At 43.2% G+C, this 24824-nt stretch overlaps 1 protein-coding gene across 9 annotated transcripts in view; it reads right to left on the bottom strand.

The window, feature by feature from the left end:
* LOC139758166 (glutamine--fructose-6-phosphate aminotransferase [isomerizing] 2-like) overlaps nucleotides 1-16964 on the bottom strand; it is a 100242-nt gene extending 83278 nt beyond the window's left edge. For 6 of the 9 annotated variants that reach the window (XM_071679338.1, XM_071679341.1, XM_071679340.1 and 3 more), the window contains exon 1: nucleotides 16834-16964. In XM_071679338.1, coding sequence (XP_071535439.1) covers nucleotides 16834-16840 — 7 coding nt within the window. In that variant the 5' untranslated portion in view covers nucleotides 16841-16964. Of the gene's footprint in view, nucleotides 1-16460; nucleotides 16599-16833 lie in introns of those variants that run through there. The other 3 variants (XM_071679342.1, XM_071679345.1, XM_071679339.1) reach the window with 2 other exon arrangements.
* Nucleotides 16965-24824: the final 7860 nt, after the last annotated feature.

Below are 24824 nucleotides of genomic sequence, written 5' to 3'. Positions count from 1 at the left end.
TGCACAACCGGCCAGCTAAAGAACAACAACTTGCACAACCGGCCAGACAGAGTACTACAACCTGCACAACCATCTTTTTATAACCTTGTATAACCTCTGTTCTGGATGGCATAGGTTAAGAAACATCCTCTGAACACTCTGGTCCCACTACCCATATAGCAACCACTGAGGGTCGAAGCCTCCAGTTATGTAACCAGGTGTGATCAAAATCGGACGTGAGGTAGCAAGGAGAGCGACCGGCATAGTGACAGATATGCATCTCCACACACATACACAGGAGTACGGATGAGTGATGGGGCTCAACATGCAGAGTTAAGATGGGATGAAAACGCGAAGAAAGACACGGTGTTTACTAACGGTAAAGATGGCAACTCTTAGAATCCGGGACGTCTGCACAAGCAACTGAGCTACTGAAGCCTCTCCACCTTCAGGATGTGAAGGTGGATCCGTGAATTATCCCACCGTTACATTAATCCTCAAAATGATCTACCGAAGCCAGGGTATCCGAAACTAAAGATATACGAACGTACATAAATACATAATCAAATACATGCATACATATATTCACATTCATATACATCGTATCAATACGTGTATAAATCATTCATACTTAACTTCGACCCCTGAATTCACCCCTGGATCATGAACAGATTCAGAAATCTCATTCGTCGTTTCAAGAAAATATAAAAACATTGAAAATAGTAGTGACAAGACCCTATAGCTCGGGAAACGAGTTTAAACAGCCAGACAGTATAGATCCGTGACTGCAATATCTACCCTGGAGAAACTCTGACGCCTCGTGACTAGCACTGGCAGAGAGGGAGATTCGAACCGCAAAGATGTACGGCCAAAGGACAGAATAACAGGACATAACGGTATTGCCCGCGGAGCCTGTATCTCGGGGACACCACGACGAAGAAACATGTGTGGCCAGCCAGAGGTTGGCGGGTGACCAGTGAAGGTAAGGTGAGGCAGGCGGGTCCGTTGGACGTCCTTGGATCACACACAATCCACTCGGCGGCTCCCATCACTACAACGTGACTTTTATCTATAACTGGACTTCACAGCTCCCCGAGGGAAAAAATGAATTTATCGTACAACTGATAATTTCAGTCGTAGTTATTCCTGAAGGACGTTCATCTGCCAGATCCTAAAGTGTCAGCAGAAATAGACTTTAACGCGATTAGGTTAGTAATTTAATGCGTGAGCGAATCTAAAAGGGTTGGCATAATACCTCCTCTTCCTCTATCTCCCTCATATCTGCTGAGCCTAATGTTTCCCGCTTTTTACCCATGCAGTGAACCTACATAAAACATAAGCAAAGGGAGGAAGAGGAGAGCCGGGAAGAGTAAAAGAGCGGTAGTGTCGAGAAGAGATCAGCTAGTGTCAGTCAGCCCAGTGTGGCTGTGGCGGGGCAAGCCGTTCACCTTGGGGGACTCCACTCGCTGGCCCAACCGACTCCCTCCCCCTAAGACTGGCCAGCCTGCTGCCACCCGACACCCCTACTGGCATACATGAATCTCAACCCCGACCAAGTAAGGCACATGACACTGCCCACCTCAATTTGTGCATAAATGTTACGTATGAGGCAGTGTGCGGATGAATATAATACGATGAAGTGCAGGGACACATCTTACGATAAAGAGAGCATGAGTACACATCGATAGATAGTGTGTGAGTATACATCTTACGACTGACAATGTGTGCATACACATCTTATGATACAGAGAGTGCATGGGGACATATCTCACGATAGATAATGTGTGGGTAAACATCTCACGGTGTGTGGGTACATGTCAGACAGAGGGTGAGCACGGACATACACTTGATGGTATCCGATCCAGTGTCTTTGAAAGACTTACCGGAAGTCAGCTTGCAGGACGTTATCCTAGTGACCCTGAAACAGACCTGTGACCCTGACCTGACTCCCAACCCAACCATCCACGACCCTGACCTGAACCCATGTCCCGTAACGTTGGAAGTTCTAAGCTATCGATGTGACAGGGATGCCTAAGGGACACAAGACGACAGTTTAGCATCAAGTTCTCCCTCCTTCTGTTGATTCGTAGAATCCAGCCGAACCTCAAATCCCATCAATGTCTACAACCTTCTAACCACACCGTCTACATGAGATCCCTTAATGTCTACATCACTTGTCTAACACACATCGACTACATATTCTATATCGCTGAAGACATTAAATACATAAGAGAACCATTTTGTCATAACCTCACGTTGACTCTTGATAATGCGAGTCTGCCAAGCCCGAGAGCGACAACGTAGTGGAGATAGGTTTCTCCACGGCTATCAAGGTACAGTTCTGCACATGTCAGTTTGGCTACGGTGTAGGCTTCTCCAAGGGTCTAAGCTAAGCTAACAGTGTAGAGTTCACCATGAGTCAGGGCTGGGATAACAATGTAGATTTCACCAAGGGTCTAAGCTAGGCTGACAGTGCAGGCTTCACCATGGGTCCAGGCTACGCTTCTCCAAGAGTCTAGACTAGGCTAGGCTAGGCTAAGGACGTAGGCTTCTCAGTGGGTCCAGACTACGCCTCTCCAAGAGTCTGGGATAGGCTAGGCTAACGGCGTAGGCTTCTCCATGGGTCCAGGCTACGCCTCTCCAAGGGTCTAGCTAGGCTAGGGTAACAACGTAGGCTTCTCCATGGGTCTAGGCTAGGCTAACGGTAAAGCCTTCTCCGTGGATCTAGGCTACTCTACAGATGCAGGAAGCCGTATCCCAATACAGGTGCACCGTACGCACCAGTTTTTCTCGCTGCAGCTGCTGCTGTCACCACAGCACTTGCTTCCTCGTCCAGGGAAAAGACTTCTCCAAGCATTGAGTAACCTTCTAAAACTGGAATCAAACTGTAACTAACGCTACCAAAACTGGAAATGTGTCTGGCTTCGTAGCAAGTCACACAAAAAAGGAAAAACTGTGCCACTACTATAAGGTTAAGCTCATATTTCTCTTCGCAAAGGAAAAAAAATAATTGAACCCCTTTGAGCAACTAAACACGTAAATGGCACAAAAAATTATCCTTGTATAGCCATGAGTTGTGCTCTGAACTAGACTCTTCTGAAGGTCATTTAGCTAATGTCAAAATATATCACAAGCACACACACACACACACACACACACACACACACACACACACACACACCATTTGCCCATTTTCTTTGTATTGGGAAACTTCAATAACCTGATGGGGTTATCCATAAAGGCAGACTCAAATTCTATTTGCCTCTATTTGCCTTTCAGATGGCGAAAGAACGGATCATTGAGATTGGCACGGGCATACATGAACAAACAAACATTCATTACATGCTCCTGTCAGAAATAACGTGAATGCAAGATAATGCTATTGGTAGATCACGAGGCTGGTGGCACTGTTGGCCAATCTGCTTCCTGAGTACTGAAGACACAGGCGACGGCCATGGAGGAGGTGAGTGCATACGGGAAACTGGATCCCTCCGTTGCCTCACACCTGTAAAAGTCACTTGGCCTAGACCAAATGATGCCTGTCCTTAACCTCTTGAACATGACGGTACAATTCCTCAGCACGACGGTACGCTACTTGAACACAACGGTACAGCCTCTGCACCACAAGGAACCAGCCGGGAACATTTCCAATCTCCCTGATTAGAACTAATGAAGGACATGTTGCTTCATCATCCGTTAAATACCTTGCTGTCACCATATCTCACACATATACACGTGTCCACACACACACACACCACACGGTCGCTTAATTACAAGACCATCGATAAATACTTTTTCCATTAAGGTGTCAGTCTGTCGTTCATAATCAGGGGAAGGAGGGAGGGAGGGAGGGGAAGGGGATGGCATGGGTATTATCTAATCGACAGCGGTGCCAGCAACCGCCATAGTGAACGCCAGCCTCACTGGCGTGCTGCACCTGTTGGCATTCACCTACTCCCTAATTGGCGTTCACCCACACCTGACTGACTGGCGTTCACTACAGCAGCAAGGGAGCGTGTGTGTGTGTGTGTGTGTGTGCGTGTGTGTGTGTGTGTGTGTGTGTGTGGCCTGCCAAGAGAAGTATTGATCTCAGACTGTGTATAATAATAACTCATCAAGGCCAGCGTGGAGATGGACCCTAGACTCGTGAAAATAGCATTACTTCTTTATATTCTCTCTCTTCGTCTTCTTCATATTATCATTATTAATATCATCATTATTATCATTATTATTACTATTAGCATCATTATCATCATTATCATTATTTCATTATCAATATTATTATCATTATATTATCATTATTATATTACTATTATTATTATTATTATTATTATTATTATTATTATTATTATTATCATTATTATTAATATTATCATTATCATTAAACAGCTTCATCATATAATTTTTTTTTGTTAGTGAGATGACACAGGCAACTGAACGCCCTCACCAAAGCCACATCATATATATATATATATATATATATATATATATATATATATATATATATATATATATATATATATATATTATCCCTGGGGATAGGGGAGAAAGAATACTTCCCACGTATTCCCTGCGTGTCGTAGAAGGCGACTAAAAGGGGAGGGAGCGGGGGGCTGGAAATCCTCCCCTCTCGTTTTTTTTTTAATTTTCCAAAAGAAGGAACAGAGAATTGGGCCAGGTGAGGGTATTCCCTCAAGGCCCAGTCCTCTGTTCTCAACGCTACCTCGCTAATGCGGGAAATGGCGAATAGTTTGAAAGAAAGAAAGAAAGATATATATATATACATCTTTGTTATTATTACTGAAGTGTGCGAAGGAACTGGGAAGCAGTGAGAACAAGAAGGGCGTTTGTGGCAGTGGGAAGGATGCCACTGAGAATATCTTGTGCTTGAATCAAGAAGAATTTATGCGACAGAGGGTGTCAGCAAAGACATCCAGATGACGTAGGGTGTCAGCAAAGACATCCAGATGACGTAGGGTGTCAGCACTAACAACCTCTGCTGACAGAAGGTGTCAGCACTGAGAGCCTCTGCTGACGAAGCTGAGCATCAGCTCCACGCTTCCCTCGGAGAGTTACATAAATTGCATGCAAAAAGCACGAGGGATCCGCCCTTAATGCTGGCCTCTATTGGGGAGTGTTCATCAGAGCGAACCAAGGGTAATGGGTGTGTGTGACCTGGGTAAGAGAATGGGTGTGTGACCTGGTTGACGTAACGGGTGTGTGACCTGCTTGAAGTAATGGGTGTGACCTGGGTAAGGTAATGTGTGTGTGACCTGGTGAAGGTAATGGGTGTGTGTGACCTGGGCAAGGTATAGGCTGCGTGACCTGAATACGGTAATAAGTGTGACAGGGTAAGGTAATGGGTGTGTGACCTGGATAATGTAATAGGTGTGACCTGGGTAACGTAATGGGTGTGTGACCTGGTGAAGGTAATGGGTATGTGTGACCTTTGTAAGGTAATGGGTATGTGACCTGGGTAAGGTAATGGGTGTATGACCTGGTTCAGGCAATGGGTGCGTGACCTGGGTGAGGTAATGGGTGTGTGACCTGGGTAAGGTAATGGGTGTGTGACCTGGGTAAGGTAAAGGGTGTGTGACCTGCGTAAGGTACTAGGTGTGTATGACCTTGGTAGGGTAATGGCTGTGTGACCTAGGTGAGCGCAGTAGGTGTGTGACCTGGGCAAGGTATGGGTTGTGACCTGAGTAAGTCACCAAGGGCGTGACCTGGGCAAGGTATTGGCTGTGTGACCTAGGTGAGTGTTCTAGGTGCGTGGCCTGGGTAAGTATACTGTGTGACCTGGGTAAGTCATTAAGTGGGCATGGTACTGGGTATGCGCGCAGTAAGCGCAAATATCTGTTGATCCCAGCAAAGGAAAGCAATGGGAGAGATGTGGCACCACATTGGAAAGCTGTGTGTGTGTGTGTGTGTGTGTGTGTGTGTGTGTGTGTATGACAGTAATGGTGTGGTGTGGAGCGGTAGGTACTGTGCGTACGTGAAAGTAGCAGGGACTGCCCACGCCAACACACGCCAATCAGAGCTTTTGCCCTGTCCATCACTTCCTCAGAGACAACCAACTCCAACACACCCTCACTCCTCAACATTCACCTGACATTCGACCCGTATTTAAGAAAGATTCCATCGTGTGGAGTGATAAAGCGAGATAAGAGTACGTTCCAGTACCTTATCGCTTGCGTACGTAATTACCTCACAAACTGGTTTTAATAAACACGGGAGTCGTGGCCCTTACATAAACCTGATCGACTTTTATTACAACGAGTCGAGGTTCGAGCACCGCCATCGACCCCTCATCTACGTCTGTCAGTGTCTTATCAAACTCCGTCTTTCAGGAGAACTCGTTTGGACACACGCTGCATCATGCCCGCCCCAAGGCTCAGGGTGAGCAAGGAAAAAGAAAAAAATAGACGCGCTGAAATTCCACACCCTTGTCAGTATGGCCTACAATCAAATCATGCGGAGGACAAAGGGAGGAGTTGAAGGACCTTCTGAAGTCCCTGAGACTCCTCAAGAAAAAAAAAAGAAGTTCAGGAATAAACGGAAATAACTAAAATTCCTGACCATCAGCAGCAGAAGGTACACAGACCATGGGACTCACGAGCTATGGGTCAGGCACACAGAAAGTGGAATTAAACAGTAAGTTATGTTCGCAAGATACGGGATAGGTACACAGAAAAGGGAGAAAATTCTCAGAATTTATTTCCTTTTTAAGGACAGACTTCGATAAGGCAGGTGTCGACTGTGTGTGTGTGTGTGTGTGTGTGTGTGTGTGTGTGTGTGTGTGTGTGCGTGGTGCGCCACAAGGTCAGCTGGGACGGACGAACCAGTGGCTCCTGACCTCTTGTCCTTAAGGCGTCCGACTCACGGCCTTTAACCCTCTTGAGAAAGACGGTACGTCTCCCTCGAGCACGACAGGACGACCACTGAACACGACGGTACGTCTTCGTAACACGACGGTACGACCCCTACACACGAGGGTCCGTCCCTTAAGCACGGCAGCACGACTTGAGTATGATTGGTCGAGGCCCTTCAGAATCACATCAAAGACCAGAGCTACCATTACGCAGGAGTCGTACTCACTTGCCGTGTTAAAGGGTCGTATCGTCGTACTCACGAGCCATGTTAAACGGTCGTACTGTCATGCTCAAGGGTCGTACTGTCGTACTCAGGGAGTCAACATCATCACCTTCCCAGAGATTGATTCATCAAATCATCTCTCCACATTCGGAACTCATCATTACCAGTGTCCCCTCATATTCTCTCATTGACAGTGCATTCCTTTTCGTCCTCATTAACAGCCTCTCCCGCCAAACAACCAAATCACAAAAGATAAACAAATAATTACGAAAATTATAACTAAATGACCTCATAACTAATCACCCCTCATGGTATTCAAAAGATTATCTGCTTAGATGGAAATTACATCTTATGATATTTAAAAGATTACATAACTTACCCCTTAAAAATAATTACCCTTCATGGTATTCAAAAGATTATCTAATTAGCCAAAAATTTCCCCTTATAAATGATTAACCTTAACCAGAAAGTGGCTATAAAACATGGAACTCAAAATATAATCTAATTAGCTAGAAATTACAACCCCTTCCCCACTGGGCTATTATTATCATTACTATTATCATTATTACTATTATAAATATATATATATATATATATATATATATATATATATATATATATATATATATATATATATATATATATATATATATCCCAGTAGGGAAGGGGCTGCTAAAAACTATCAAACTATCCTCTATGTGCAATCTAATCAATTAAGAATCTTAAGTCAACAGTGACGCCTCGCGAGAGGCGTAAATTAATGCAACGTGTCAGTAAAATGAATGATTCAGTGTTGATTAAAGAGCTTTATCATTATGTTGAGAAACACAGATAACTTATCTGGATACGACGTGCGCAAAGGTCGCCCAGATCGGTAAAAATAAACATACGAGAACATACACACACACACACACACCTACACAGAGGAAGAGACGTGGCTTTGATGTGCTGTTGGATGCGACGTAGTCCTGTTGCGGTGTGACGCATGTGCTATGGTGTGACGTACCGCAAGCAACGTGACGTAGAGCTCACAGCGACGTAATGCTGGTAGCGTGTGAGAGCTCAGAGACGCGAGGAGGAAGCAAAAAACAAGGGGGCTACAGGAAGGACAAGGACCTGATCTTCGTTTTCTACAGGAAGTCCTTAATCGAACAGGATCAATTCGAAGCTTTCCTCTTAACACTCTCCCTTAGACTGGATCTAAATAACTATAACTTGTTCATAAAAAGACATCGCCAACGATAAAGATAACCGGATCATAGATATTATTCCCATCTTGCGCGTTACTCTTGTCCATACTGGGGTAAAAAAAATTGGGGTGCCTCTCTTCGATCAGCGGAGGGAGGACTAAACGCCTTGCGGGAAAGCATTTCTGCTGGCGCCTCGCTACACTGGCCAACAGACTCGTACAACAGACTGGCTATGGCAACCAGCAGAAGTTTCACCAGCAACGCCAACACAGCAGCCGGCATGCCTCACTCATCACCCGCTATCACAGTGAAAGTTTGAAGTCTAGACAAGACTGTGTGGAGCGGGAGATCGGGGGTAATATGTGTGTGTTTATTCAATAAGGGATAGCTGTTTAGGCGTGAGGTCCTATCATTTAGGTTACACATACACCCTCATTTATAGATAGAAAATAGTTAGACAGTATAGAGATATCCGAGTCATCCACCAGCCTCAAGGGGAAGCAAAAACAGCTAGGCTATCTGTTAGCCAGCTGCAATGTCCGGATCTCGAGCCTAAGCCTGTGTGATTCGTGCGTCGTGCACACAGGACTGCATAAGCAATTACCAAACCCACTTTTACTGTATGGTGAGGGAGTTCTACACTCGTGGGGCTCTCGCCCCCCAGTTTCTTGAACCCTTCTCTATAACACAACTTTTAAACTTGCGTATTTGCTGTTAGCATTCAAAAACGCTTTGCTACTCTGACAGTTTCAAAGTACTTCATTAATTTCTTTACAAGTTTCTAGCTTAATTTCTACATGTTCTATCATTTGCATCTTTCGAAGAACTGTTCGCTGTTGGCCATCAACTATGATTTAAAAACTTGAAGGCTGTGGTCAATTCACCGCTTCCTCTTCTCTCTTCCATGATGGACAAACTTACAGCCTCTAACACCTCACTGATAACTCAGCTCTCTTAAGTCTGGTACCATCTCTGTTACTTGCAATTCTTTAAGTGTGGTAAACCAAACATGAGAAGCATGTTCTACGTTTGGCCGAACAGACGTAATGAAAAGCCAGCTGAATATTTTCTTACCCACGAACTTGAACACAAATCTAATATCTGCCAGAGGAGAGTTTGTCTCCTTTACACCACCTCTCAACTCAAGCTATTGCAACAGGTTTAGTCCAATGACAGCTCCACAAAGACTATCCTTCACACGGAACTCCGTGGTGTAGCGGTTAGTTTACTAACAGTCATGCATGCACGGGTCGCCTGGTATCAAACCCGCATAGGTTCGAATCATGGTCGCAGCAGCCAATCCACAATCCACCCAGCTGTTCATCCCCCTAAGAGTTGGCCGATAAAATGTATACCTGCCACAGGCTAGGATGTACATGTGTGCATAGGAGTAACGTGTGCCATTCTTATCACTTTGCATTTACTAAGGTTAAATTCATCAGTTGCGTGTACGTATATGCATATGTTCACCAAACTTAATATTTCCATATCTGTGCATCAGGAAAGGGGTTCTTCGTCCCTTAATCTCTCCTTTTTTATAACTTTTTCTTTCTAAATCTTTTATCAATCTCCACACTGACTCCTCCCTGATCTTTTTCCAGTTACCAGTTTCTCTCGTAGTCTTCAGGTCCTTCATAATATCTTTCCTTGTGTTTGTGTGTCTTACATTCGGATCATGTCCTCCTCTTTCTTCTCGGTTAAATGACCCTCACATATCATGTAATTTGTTCCCTACAATGTGATCCGTGTCACAAAACTGGCCTCGTTCTACTGCGGTTCACATCTCTGTCACCTTTCCATAGGGTCGAGTTATATGTCACTGACCCCAGGCTTGCCATTAAACTAAACCTCTTTGGAAATGGTCTTAACTATGAGTATACATTATGTCTCTCATATACACAGACGTACATAGAGTAGGACCAGCAACCTATCGTAATACTGGTCCTTGCTGAATACTGCTGGTAGCTGTAATAAGGTCTGGAAAGGTACCTCCAACACGTTCCATGTCGTTTAGGTGATATTGGAGTCCTCTATCCATGTCTGCTGGAGATATATATATATATATATATATATATATATATATATCCCTGGGGATAGGGAAGAAAGAATACTTCCTACGTATTCCCTGCGTGTCGTAGAAGGCGACTAAAAGGGAAGAGAGCGGGGGGCTGGAAATCCTCCCCTTTCGTTTTCAATTTTCCAAAAGAAGGAACAGAGAAGGGGGCCAAGTGAGGATATTCCCTCAAAGGCTCAGTCCTCTGTTCTTCACGCTACCTCGCTAACGCGGGAAATGGCGAATAGTAGTATGAATATTATATATATATATATATATATATATATATATATATATATATATATATATATATATATATATATATATATATCAGGTCTTCTGTCTGAGTACGAGTCCTGGTGTTACCCAATACCTTTTTCCCAGAGGCTTCTGCAGCCCAAGGCTATGCCACTTACAGCAGCAGGGAAAGGTGACTTTTCACTTACAGTTCGACACCTCATATGCAGGCGAAGTCCGTTTAGACTATATATATATATATATATATATATATATATATATATATATATATATATATATATATATATAAAACAAAGAAATGCTCCTCATACTTGGCAACACCTTGATATTGCATGATCCTACAACAACGTACAAACAGTAGCTGGAATGGTCTTTGCTTTCCACGCCATAACTTACACAATATTCTTCCTTCTTCCCTCCCGACCCTCTGCAATACATACACCAGCAGGAGTCCTCGAGGAAAGTCGTCACTGCGGGTCATGTACGTCTGTGTGGTGTTGTAAGATCGCCACACACACACACACACACACACACACACACACACATGTAGGGAGAAAGTCACTCCAGCCCAGCATCGCCCGAGCCAATCCATTCTCAACCTCGTCAACTCTGCCTCTGTCAATGCACAGTTGCGACGTGATGGCATTCGGCTCGAAGACCTTGCCGACGCAAAAGTCCGAGGATCATTTCCTTTATTTTTTCCCTTCTCTCTCTCAACTTTAGCATCTGACCTTTACCTGTCGCGAGAACTTAAAACAATAGACCCTTACATGGGGACAGCTTTGTTCGGCACCTCTAAAAGTCGAATTATCACCCAAGTGAAGGAAGGGGCTGGAGAGAGAGAGAGAGAGAGAGAGAGAGAGAGAGAGAGAGAGAGAGAGAGAGAGAGAGAGAGAGAGAGAGAGAGAGAGAGAGAGAGAGAGAGAGAGAGAACCACGATGATTTGGTCTCATAAACACTGAGACCAGATGCGAGACCCAACTCCTGTAACATGCGGTTTCTATACCTCAATCTCTTTGTCCCGCCACCACACAAGGCCTCCTGGTAACTGTGGTCAGAGATTGCCCACGTGACCAACACATGCACTCCACCACCTTCCCCGTCCGCCAATGGCCTTATATAGAAACATGTCCCTTAGGGGCCAGAGGACAGTGCAGGGCTGGAGGTGAGGGCACGGGAGGCCATGAGCCCTTGCCGGTGTGAGGGGTGATGCCAGCGACCCTCGGCCAGTCACCTCCAAGGCAGGCTATGTCCCACCAGGCTGGTGGAAACTGCAGATCTCAAGCTCGTACAGTTCTACTGTGTGTTTCATGACTGGACGACTACAGGAACGAGTGGACGACTACAGGAACGAGTGGACGACTACAGGAATGAGTGGACGACTACAGGAATGAGTGGACGACTACAGGAATGAGTGGACGACTAAAGGGATGAGTGGACGACTTCAGGTAACGTCATAAGAGTGGACGACTACAAGTAAAGTATCATTACCGTGCCCTCACCTCACTACCATCCCACTCTACTGCGCCACCACACTACCACCCCACTATACTGCTCCACCACACTACCACCCGACTATACTGCTCCACCTCACTACCACCCTACTGTCCTGCCCCCCAACACCCCCACACACCCTTCTCACAACCTGTCCTAACCTCTGCAACTGAAGCCCAACCTTCTTCACCCACCCCACCATCAACCTTGCACCACACCACCAGCCCCGACGCTATCACCACTCCATAAACAATTACCTCCCCCATCCTCACCACACACCCTCCACACCACTGTCATCGCCTCCCCCCCCCCCTCCCCCCACCGTCTACGGTAACCCCTCCATTAATCTTCACACGCCAGAGAGAGACTGTCTGTGGCTGACCAACACGCGGGTACCAACAGTGCAACACGGCCTGTATAGCAATGACGTCATTACAGGACAAATTCTTTGAGGAACGGGACCCCACGATGCGTACAACTCCCCCCCCCCCCCCCCACCCGTCCCTCGTGCACCCAACGTAATTACAATGACGTACACACACACATATGACGTCATCGGTAAATGTACAACCCCACTTACAGATAAGGTGCAAGAGACACAGTGTGACGCAAAGATCTGGTTACTTTTTGTTCGTTCTAATGTCTTGTATGGGTCGAGGTCTAATAGCCTTCCCTGCTGGGAGCCATTTAAACTGTAAAACGTAGACGTACACGTGACACTACTACATACAATCCTGCCTCTACTACACATGACATTACGAGCGAGGGTAAATTCCCTCACAGACCATCGGGTCTCACCTCTCATCATCTCTTCTTCCCGTGTATTCCTGTCATCGTAGACAGCCAGAGTATGATGGGGTTTGCACTGGCTTCTCTGACTACACCCAGGGCCCAGTAGGAGGGCCCAGTTTGGGAACAGGGACCCACGCGTGTGGGAGACCCGGGTCCTGTGTGTATTTGTGTGTGTGTGTGTGTGTGTGTGTGTGTGTGTGTGTGTGTGTGTGTGTGTGTGTGTGTGTGTGTTAGCGGGGGATAAAGTAAATGTTTTTCCACAAATATGATAACAATAAAGCCTAAATGTACGTGAAAAAACTAATGAAGAGTTATTCCAATGATTCACGTCAGATATGGTATCAATACAATCATTACAAACATGTCTCATTGTAGTTAACGAAAAAGATAAGGTTTTACACTTACATCTCGAGAACAGAATTTTATACAAAATCAGGACATGGGAGTCTTGTGGGTAATAATCAACTGGAATTCTCAAAAGCATCCAAATATATGCTGGCTGAATATTCTACTTAGGAGGGAGACTCTCCAGTGCTTCCTCTTGGTCTGTTTTCTTTGATTATCGATGCACTTAATCTGGTTTTCTTTGATTTAGAATTACCTTTGATTTAGAATTACGAGTGACAAAAATATTACAAACAGAACGCGACACAGACTCATTTAGTGAAATTCCTAAGAAGTAGAGTAACACACAAAAAAAAGGTTTTGTTTTTTCATAATGCTCTCTTATTCAATTTGACTGAAGAAACCACTAATGTTTTTTGTAATTCGAGTTTTAAATATTCACTATTCCTTGGCTGGCGGCCATTTTGCCTCAAGGAAAAGACGTCGTGAATTGAAGTGTCCTGACTTTTGCTCTGTAGGCCCCGATGGCAGTGCCAAAATCAAGTAAAATTCGAACGGCAATCAAAGATTTACAATAAGGTAAAACTGACTGAAATAACAAAAACAAAAAAAAAATCTTAGGGACTGAATAAGGTGGGGAGGAGAGGTAGGTATCCCAGGAAGGGGCTCCATAATATGTCTCTCCCGGGGCCCTAGTTACACCTGCCACAGTTACCAGCGGTGCCTTCGAGAAGAGGACCCACCTTCTACAACAGTTACCCCTGGATATTACTATGCCGTGGAGCCAATGTGTTACCATCGAGAGCAAGAGGAAATTCCAGTTCATACCAGCGTCCCAGCGGATCACCTGTGTAAAGGTCTCTATGACCCGCCACACCTGATTACACACTCTCCTATGACGACGAAAACACGTGGAAAAAACCGAAATACTTCGGACGCAAAGCAAAGAAAACGGAATTACTTCGGATGTATAGAAAAGAAAAATGAAATGTTTCGGACAGCTGAAATCCTTTGGAAACGAAGAAAATCGAAAAAAATTGGGGTAACTTCTTCAAAAAAGCAGCAAATAACAAAAAAGGCAATAAGTTTTCCCTTGGACAATGTTATTACGGGTTTCTGGCATCAGTAAATGACTTCCACAAACATGCGTCATTCTATAACCTAACAACGACGCAATGGTTCGATCAATTTAAGCAAACATTATTAAGTTGTATATATCCCTACCACTCGCTCGTGTTGTACTGAGGCAATGTTATGTCCCCACTTTCAAAAGCTTGGGTTACTGTAACAGCAATTACTTCCTGGACAATCGCATGTTTATCAACTGATTGTTACGTTTCTCCCTTGTGTCTCCCCTGATGATGTGATTATTACACGAAAGTACACTTAGGAACTTATCGTGTTTCATTTTCCCCGTGAACTCTAATATATATATAATATATATATATATATATATATATATATATATATATATATATATATATATATATACTCATAAACACACAAATTAGAACACAGGAGACAATGTGTCTGTTAACAAGTATTTGAATTAGCTTTCACGTACATGGATAAGGAAATATTCAGCAAACTTTCCATACCTCACATAAGGCCGTAGCTACAAATATACTTCTCAAGTCTGGTCACCGCACCTAAAGAAGCACAATATGAGCTAATAGAGAAAGTTCAGAAGAGGGCACCAAACATAGTAAGAGCACTGAGAAAGCTGAGTTACAGGGAAACTTTAAAAAGCCTTTACATTTGCCCACCATGAAAGAGAGAAGAGTAAGGAGTGACACGATTAAAAACTTTATTTCCAACCCAGATTTAAGGTGGAGACGATGAACAGTTCTTCGAAGAACATAACATGAAATTAGCGGGAAAATGAAAATAAAAATCAAATGAGTACTTCTACAAGAGTAGTGGATGAATGAGATAAACTGACTGAGAACGTGACAAATATGGACATCATGCAAAAGTTTGACTTCCCCTACAACAGAGACATAACTTAATTCCAGTACAATGGTTGCATGTCGTCTGCAGCGTCCTGCCGCTGAACCGCAGTAATGTAAAATGCTCGTGTGTGTGTGTGTGTGTGTGTGTGTGTGTGTGTGTGTGTGTGCTAGGGGAGAGAGATTACTTCCCACGTATTCCCTGGGTGTCGTAGAAGGCGACTAAAAACGGTGAGAGCGGTGAGTTGGAAGTCCTCCCCTCTAATTTTCACGTTTCCAAACGAAGGAACAGAGAAGGGGGAAAAGTGAGGATTTCTTTTTTCCTCTAAGGCTCAGTCCTCTGTATATATATATATATATATATATATATATATATATATATATATATATATATATATATATATATATATACAGGAATCCCTTTTATGGGGCTCTTGCAGCTTTAAGGCTGCACTACGTCCAGTTATAGGGAAGCTATGGACTCCTTTGGTGTGAGTTCCTTGACGAGATTGTGGTCCTTTTTGTCCACTGACGGTAACGCAACCTCGCCGGAGGTGACCTTTCACACACAGCTCAACCACATTCAGGCGAAGTCCGGCAACGCCTTTATATATATATATATATATATATATATATATATATATATATATATATATATATATATATATATATATAAAGATAGATACAAAACTCACATAAACATACGTAGTCATAAGAATTTGAATACATTCTTTTTGTTTTACATCGACTGCAATCATGTTACTCTGTAGTATCAAGTCCATGAAAATAATTCATGATACATCACAAATTGATCCAAATATTTTGCGTGGAGTTCAAACTGCAAAACTTCTTAAAATGTTACTCTCGCATACCACACCCGTAATGCTTTTTATAAGAGTTACCAGCTTCTCCGAACCCGAATAGCATATCTTAAATAAAATAGATATCAAAACTGCTGCGCAACCTCACATCATACTGCACCATATATGAGGTGGTGCAGGGTAGCTGGATGTTCAGGGTTGTACGTGCCGCCACGTCGACACCCACCAGTGGCGCCAAACAGTGCCACTTCTCTAGCTCTCCCCAAGTCTACCGGACGCTTCTCCCACAGCCACAGTTTGACATTACTCCACAGATGCACAAATCAGATCCACATGAACACTGTGATGAAATGCACAGCAACTAACGAGGCACATACTACACAAATATATCCTAAACACATTAAATCTTCTTTACTTAGAAACGCCGGGTTATCTATAAGCTTTCTCACTCATAAAATGCTTTCTTGCTCTTACACACATCGCTTACCGCACATATTCCTCAGGTGTCACGTTTCTCTTTCCTCAAATCGTCTAAAATCTCACAGGGGTCAGCCACACTTGCAATGTTTACAACACACACCTACAACACACTACGGACGAAGTGACAGCAGACGAAACAGCTATAGACGCCAGACTCCCGAGCAGCTACCGCGTACTCGGAACAAATGAAAATCAATACGAGGGCTAAACTCTTCGTAAAGGGGTGCTAACATATTACAAATCCTCTTTCATACAGTACTTTCTTTACCATTGAATCGTATTGACGAGACAGGCAAGTATTATCAATTCATAAATAATTAGTGACAGTTCTACCGGTGTTTAAACATATATCAATGTATATAAAGAGTATGTATACTCACCACACATGGTTGTTCTGAAAAGTTATGAATTCCCGTTACCAATTTCACGTGCTCGAGCCAGACCAGCTACAACTCAACATATTTTGCCGTCCTACTGTATTTATACCCAGGAGGACACACCTCCTACTGACAACACCAGCCAGCCAATCACAGCACAGAGATCTGCTTATGACCACGCCCCAGTCCTCTCCCGCTGACCAATAGAAACAATGATCAGTGCAGCTTCCATCCAGCTCCCTCTATAAACTCCGTTCGTAATGACAACTTATGCTCTGTTTTACTGAAATGTTCTGCCCAATTCATCGGTTGAGAATGATAGACCAAGTTTAGTGACAGCCAGAGCAGATGTTTTCCTTTTGAAACTGTTAACACATCCATGTATATTTCTAGGGTGACGTTGGAGTCTCCCCTACTCGCAATAAAACAAAAATCTACACCAGCTCGAGTTCTAGATTGTTTTTTCCCCTGTATGCTGCCAACAGTTACATGAATATCAATACGTTCTAAATATGGTGTTACTGTTACTCGTTACCTTATGCCGTCCACCATGCTTGGCAGGGAGAAACGGAATTACTTTTAACGAACCCATGACGAAGAGTTATGTGACAAATTTATGGAAATGAAATCAATCAGAATGTCAGTATTTGGACTCGAGACACTATTCTCTTTCAGTATTAATGGCCACTCAAACTGTTCCAATAACACCAAAAGATGCTGTTTGTTCTCTGAAAAAAAATTCGCTGTTCAGCATCCTCGACGCATTCATCATCCACATCAATCATTTCTATTGGTTATATTGGCTAGGACTACTGCTTGTGTTTCTACTGTGACTGCACGCGGTGGAGTTCAGCAGCAGCAGCAGCAGCAACAGTTGTTCCTACGGCTGTTGCTGCAACAGCTTCCAATCTAGTGGCAAAAGTCTGATAACAGCAGCTGTTAATACCGCTGGAAAGGCTGATGATAGCCACCACTTCTGCACAGCAGCATTCGGCACTGCCTCTGTTGCTGCTGCTATTGCTACTGTTGATGCTCCTGTTATACTGCCTGTTGTGTTATTGTTCCGCCCCTGTTGTGTTCGGTGTTGTTGTCAATACTGTTGTTGTTGTAGGTGGTGGTGGTGGTGCAAATGATGTTGTCACCAGTGCCGTTGTCTTGATGATGATGTCACCACCCCCGCTGTTGTTGTTGGCGTTTTATATACATTTTGCTACTGTAAATGTTGTGGTTGTCAGTGTTATTACTGCCTCTGATGATGCTAGTGTTGTCAGTCTTATTGGTAATACTGCTGTCGTGTTGGTGATGTTGCCACTACTGCTGCTGCCACCATTGTTGTATTCTTTTGTTTTTGTTTTTGTTTTCTTCTTGCTACTACTGCTGTTTTTGTTACCTTTACTACTACTGTTGTTCTTGTTGTAGTTGTGACCTCGCGTTTTTGCTATTACTACAACTGTTGTTATCTCTACTGCTTTTGTTTTCGTTCTTGTTGTTTGTCTGTTGTTGATGTTCTTGTTGCTGTGGCCACTGCTACTACTACTGTTGTTGTTATTGTTGTTGTTATTACCATACCCATGTTGTTGTTTACCACTGGTATTGATATCGTTACCACTATTACCGTTGTTGTTGTTGTTGTTGTTGTTACCACAACTATTGCTGATGTTGCTGTTGTTGTTGTCATTGCTGTCGTGCTGTTGCTCTTGTCACCCTTACTTTTGTGGTTCTTGATATCAATGCTGTTATTTTGTTGTTGTTCTTGTTGTCTTTGATAATGTTGTTACCACAACTACAGCTGTTGTTGCCACTGATGCTGTTGTCGTTGTTGTTGGTGTCACCACTGCTACTGCTGCTGTTATTGTTGTTGTTACCACTTACGCTGTTGTTTTTGTTGCCACCACTAGTGCTACCGTTGTTCCCACTATCACAGCTGCTGTTCTTATTACCACTTATTACTACTACTACTACTACCACCACCACTATAACTACTACTACCACCACCACTATAACTACTACTACTACCACCACTATTACTACTACTACTACTACTACTACTACTACTACTACTACTACTACTACTACTACTGCTGCTGCTGCTTCTGTTACTGTTGCTAATACTACTATCATTATCATTACTACTACTACTACTACTACTACTACTACTACTACTACTGCTACTACTACTACTACTACTACTACTACCACCACTATTACTACTACTGCTGCTTCTGTTACTGTTGCTAATACTACTATCATTATCACTACTACTACTACTACTACTACTACTACTACTATTACTACCTACCGTCAGCAAACAACTCAGAACAGCACGTTAACAGCTAACCCCTCCACCCAACCCCCACCCTCACCTTCCACCCCAATTATCTTTAGGAGTGGATCACCATCTTGCATAATGTGGTTAAAAAGAGGTTGAAAAAAATCTACAACGTCTGTCACCCTATCTGTAAAGCACATGGAGATGGAAGAACCCTAAGCCTATATATACTAAGTCGACCCATACGCATATGGGCGGATCCTGTTTGCTACGTCATTGGCCCTAAACAAAGAAAACTTGCTGGTACAGGGTTAACGAAAACGTAGGTTTATCTTCATTTTGCTCACACTTTCTATACCTTTCCTCACAGTATCCATACTTTCCCTCACAGTATCCATACCTCCCCTCACAGTATCCATACCTTCCCTCACAGTATCCATACCTTCCCTCACAGTATCCATACCTTCCCTCACAGTATCCATACCTTTCCTCACAGTATCCATACCTTCCCTCACAGTATCCATACCTCCCCTCACAGTATCCATACTTTCCCTCACAGTATCCATACCTCCCCTCACAGTATCCATACCTTCCCTCACAGTATCCATACCTTCCCTCACAGTATCCATACCTTCCCTCACAGTATCCATACCTTTCCTCACAGTATCCATACCTTTCCTCACAGTATCCATACCTTCCCTCACAGTATCCATACCTTTCCTCACAGTATCCATACCTTTCTCCACAGTTTCTTTGCAACTGAGGGTTCAGGTCCGCGTGACGTCACAAGTCGGCCTGCGGAGCCGGGTCCGTTTTTTGGAGTCAGAGTGGGTTGACTTGGTTTAGGACATTATCCATCATGTAATATTCGCACATTCCTCAAAACTCTTGAGACTATTTCTCTCCTTCTACATACGTTTGAATGTTTTGATAGGTTTGGGGTATACCAGGGGAGTCAGCCAGCGGTTTTAGAAACGGAAAGTGATTTCGTCCTCAGATATCTTCCTTCATACCTCACGTCGTAGAGTACCAATAGGATGTCCTCGGGGATCTATATACATCCTGCCCCTGCTATCCCTGGTACTAGATGTAGCGTTGCCTTGAAGCTGCAGGAACTTCCTGAAGAAGAGATTCTCTGAGTTGTACAACGGTAATGAAGATAGAGAGAATTCAGACCAGTCACACTTGCCTCTTTTCTCATTCACACCCATTCCTTAGCATCCACACCCATTCCTTAGCATTCATCTCAATATCCTCTTTACGTTCACGAGAATGATGATAGTTTAGACTACCCGGACCTAACGATGGAGAGAGATGGTCCCACTTGAGTTACTGTTTTTTGGAGTAACGCGCTTCATCACCTACCAGACCCCACTACATGGAACAGTGTACCTGATTTGCATGTAAGAATTGTACCTTCCTTCACCACTACCATGTGTATCACAGCATAAATCAACGCTTCCATATCTTAATCTCCAAAGGTCACATGACTCCAGCTGCTAGGCGACTGTACGTGATGTTTTCATACAACTTATGTTTATGGTGATAGTGGAGGTTCTGTCACAACACTACAGTGTATGTAAACCTGCAAGCCAGTGTGACTAGCATACATATCACTGTCTCACTCACTTCCCACATCACTGCAGCTAGCTAGAGCTACACATGTACATATACATACACATACATATTAACATATACATACACATACACATTTCTTTTTTTTTTTTTTTTTTGCTTTGTCGCTTTCTCCCGCGTTTGCGAGGTAGCGCAAGGAAACAGACGAAAGAAATAGCCCAACCCACCCCCATACACATGTATATACATACGTCCACACACGCAAATATACATACCTACACATATCTATACATATATGCACATATACATATTCATACTTGCTTGCCTTCAATCCATTCCCGGCGCCGCGCCACTCCACAGGAAACAGCATCGCCAACCCCTGCGTCAGCGTAGTAGCGCCAGGAAAATGGACCAAAAAAGGCCACATTCGTTCATACCGTCTCTAGCTGTCATGTGTAAAACATCGAAACCACAACTCCCTATCCACATCCAGGCCCCAAGACCCCTTTCTTTTATCAAAATTCCTTAGATTTTTTCTTAAGTAGGGAAAGTCGACCGCAGAGCGCATTGAATATAATGAAGTATCTTCATATATATATATATATATATATATATATATATATATATATATATATATATATATATATATATATATATATATATATGTATGTATGTGTGTGTGTGTGTGTGTATGTGTGTATTTTCAGTATGCTCAGTGATAGGATCGCCATGCGAAAAAAAAAAAAAGTAGGATATCTGATACAAGAGAAATAATAAGGAAAAATATAGATTCATGAGGAGTCCGGCACTTATAGTGACACTACATTTGGTATTAAAACCTCTAAGTGTTGAGGAAAGTGTGCCTCGTACAGTCAAACATCGAGTACCTTAACCCATTATTGCGATGGATTTCAAATTGAACGCTACCATTCCTGTCGTCTCGATAGGGTTGATGTGTTCGATTGCGACGTCGTTTCCCTGTTTGTCTTGTTCGAGTTACCCAAACTCTATTTCGAGACATGCAATTATTAGTTTAACTCCCAACAGGGCAGACTACATGGTGACAGGTGACAGGAAGTATGGTGGCGCCACATGTCCCCCCATATGAGCAAAGCGGGTCTACCATTGCGAGAGTTTCGTTCGGAATGTTTCTCCAGTTTGTCATATACTCCGACGTCAGTGGCGTAAACGTAATTAATGGTGTGACTGTACGTACATAGAGACAGACACCAGCACAGACCCTGATTTCACAACAGTAGACTTTATTGCTTACGTAAGGCATATATGTTTAAATGTAAATGGTTTGGAAAAGTAAGTAGAAACTGTTAAGTAATTCAAGCTGTTTTACTTAAGGTTTGTAGTAAATATTCAGTACTTTGTAGGTCATTAATAAAAGGTGATAGTCTAGAGTATTTCGTGAGATGATTGGTGTAAGTTAGGCTGAAGAAGTTATGGCGTCGTTTTCAGAGTTGTTTGGTAAAGGTTCGAGGTCACGGAGTAACTCTGAACGCATCAGAACATAAAATGAGAGGATGGAGTAGTTTCTTAAGCGATGGTAAAAGTTGGGAGAAAGTATGAGGGAGTTTGTCATTATCCTTAGAGCCGGTTTCAGACCCTAGCGTGCAACATCTGCATAAGTATCACTCTTGCCTCGAGTCATTTAGAAAAAAAAGAAAATAAAACATCGAATACAAAAATAAACAAACATTTTATGGCGATTGTTCGATGTGTTCCCTCTGGTTGTAGCTATACTTACCTTAATTTCTGTTTCAGTCCATATAAACTTTTAACGTTAGAGGCATTTTTTGTTTTGCCACCACCTATAAGAATAATAATGATCGCTACGTGTTTTGTTCGCTGACAAAAAGCATTTAGCTCAGATAACACGTCTAGCGCATATTCATCATCATGTTACTACCGAACGAACCAAAACGCGTCACCATTAAACGTGGGTGTGCGGCAAAACAGACAACAATACGTTGAACATATGTTGAATAAAACATGATACAATGTGGAAAATCCCAACTTTGATGAAAAATTAGGAGAGGTGTACACAGGGTTTAATGAACCTATTGGTATAAAACTTTTTTTTCCCCATAATGTCTACGTGATAACAATATCTATGAGACGACGTCTGCAGAGTAGCTGTGTTCAACGTGTTAATGTTGGCACACGATAACTGGATAGTATGACGTCAGTTAAGCAACGGTGTTCATTTTGTTTATGTTGTCAAGGGAGATGAGGAGGCGCGCTGCGTCCTGCTGCTAACTTTCTACCCAGACTGGTGACTAACACCTGGTGAAACCTGAAAGCTGTACACTTTCTTGCAGTTTAGATCATGTTTAAAGCGTTCTTGTCTCGATCTTCCGCTTCTTCACGGAACTTCTCTCTCTCTCTCTCTCTCTCTCTCTCTCTCTCTCTCTCTCTCTCTCTCTCTCTCTCTCTCTCTCTCTCTCTCTCTCTCTCTCTCTCGTACTCTGTGCATTTTTTCACTATTGTCTGCACGTCACGCTGAAGTGACCAGACACCCACCGAACAAACACTCTCCCTCCTCAGCCTTGAACACCAGACATACACGCAGTTGAAAAACCACACTCCCCAGAACTATACCAGTCACACTTTCTAGTCTATGCTCTGGATGCCATCTATACCCAAAACATTATTACAATGATGCATCGTCTATCGAGACCCTACATTCCCACGATGCACCTACCACAATGAGGACACTTAACACTCACTGCTCAATTGGCCTGCGTGTTCCCCCACACACAAACACAATATCACTACACTTTATGACCTGTTTGTACCCCCCCCCCCCAAACGTAGCCAGCTTCCTGAGCGCTGCGGGGCTCAATATAAGATAAAAAAAAAAAAAGACTCCTTAGGTAGGAAGGCGGCATAAGGTGGGGTGTGTATGTGTGAGCGAAAACGGTGAAGGACATGGCATATGCACAAGAGTAAGAGACGGGGCAACATGAGTTTGACTCTCTCCCAGCATCCCACAAAAAGTAATCATATATATATATATATATATATATATATATATATATATATATATATATATATATATATATATATATATATATATATATATATCTTCTTTCTTTCTTTCAAACTATTCGCCATTTCCCGCGTTAGCGAGGTAGCGTTAAGAACAGAGGACTGGGCCTTTGAGGGAACATCCTCACCTGGCCCCCTACTCTGTTCCTTCTTTTGGAAAAAAGAAAAAAAAACGAGAGGGGAGGATTTCCAGCCACCCGCTCCCTCCCCTTTTAGTCGCCTTCTACGACACGCAGGGAATACGTGGGAAGTATTCTTTCTCCCCTATCCCCAGGGATAATATATATATATATATATATATATATATATATATATATATATATATATATATATATATATATATATATATATATATATATATATATATAGATAGATAGATAGATAGATAGATAGATAGATAGATAGATAGATAGATAGATAGATAGATAGATAGATGGATCGATCGATAGAGAGAGAGGGGAGGGTGGGGGGGACATACAGTCAGACAAACAGACCGATCTGGACAGAAGATTGGCCTTCTTGACGAGTGTGGTCTGTAAAGATAATGGAAAAGATAACTAGAAAGCAAGGGGATGACTTCCTGCACAGAAATTACCTGAGAGACATGATTTCAAGGGAAGATCAAGCGCACACGAACCTCAGGTATCTATAAGAGAGGGAGCTCTGTCCTGACACTTTCGTAGCTGGACTACCACAAAGCATTTGACACTGTGCTGTACGGGGAGGCTGACAAAGAAGCCGGATATTCAGGCAGGTGTAAAGGGGAGACTATCTCGATGAACAGAAGATTATCTCGTTAGAAGGGAACAAAAGACCCGTGTTAGAGATGCCTTCTCGAAAAAGGCCGAGGTTATCGGTGGCGTGCCACAAGGGTCTTTCCTGGGACCAGCGCTTTCTTGATCAATGGAAATGTCTTGCCTTAATATGTTTGCCGGCGATAGCAAGGTCATGAGAGAAGGAAGAGGATATACTAGGAAATCCAGAGAAACTCCAAAGTTGGTCTAAAACATGATGATGATATGCACCCTCAATGAATGTACATTAATGAGGCTGGGACACAGTGTAAAAAGGAGCTTCTATATGAATATTG

The sequence above is a fragment of the Panulirus ornatus genome, chromosome 29 (assembly GCF_036320965.1).
Source record: "Panulirus ornatus isolate Po-2019 chromosome 29, ASM3632096v1, whole genome shotgun sequence".
In the NCBI taxonomy this organism is placed as follows: domain Eukaryota; kingdom Metazoa; phylum Arthropoda; class Malacostraca; order Decapoda; family Palinuridae; genus Panulirus; species Panulirus ornatus.
The sequence above is the reverse complement of the archived record's forward strand: the minus strand, read 5'-3'. Positions and strand labels throughout refer to the sequence as shown.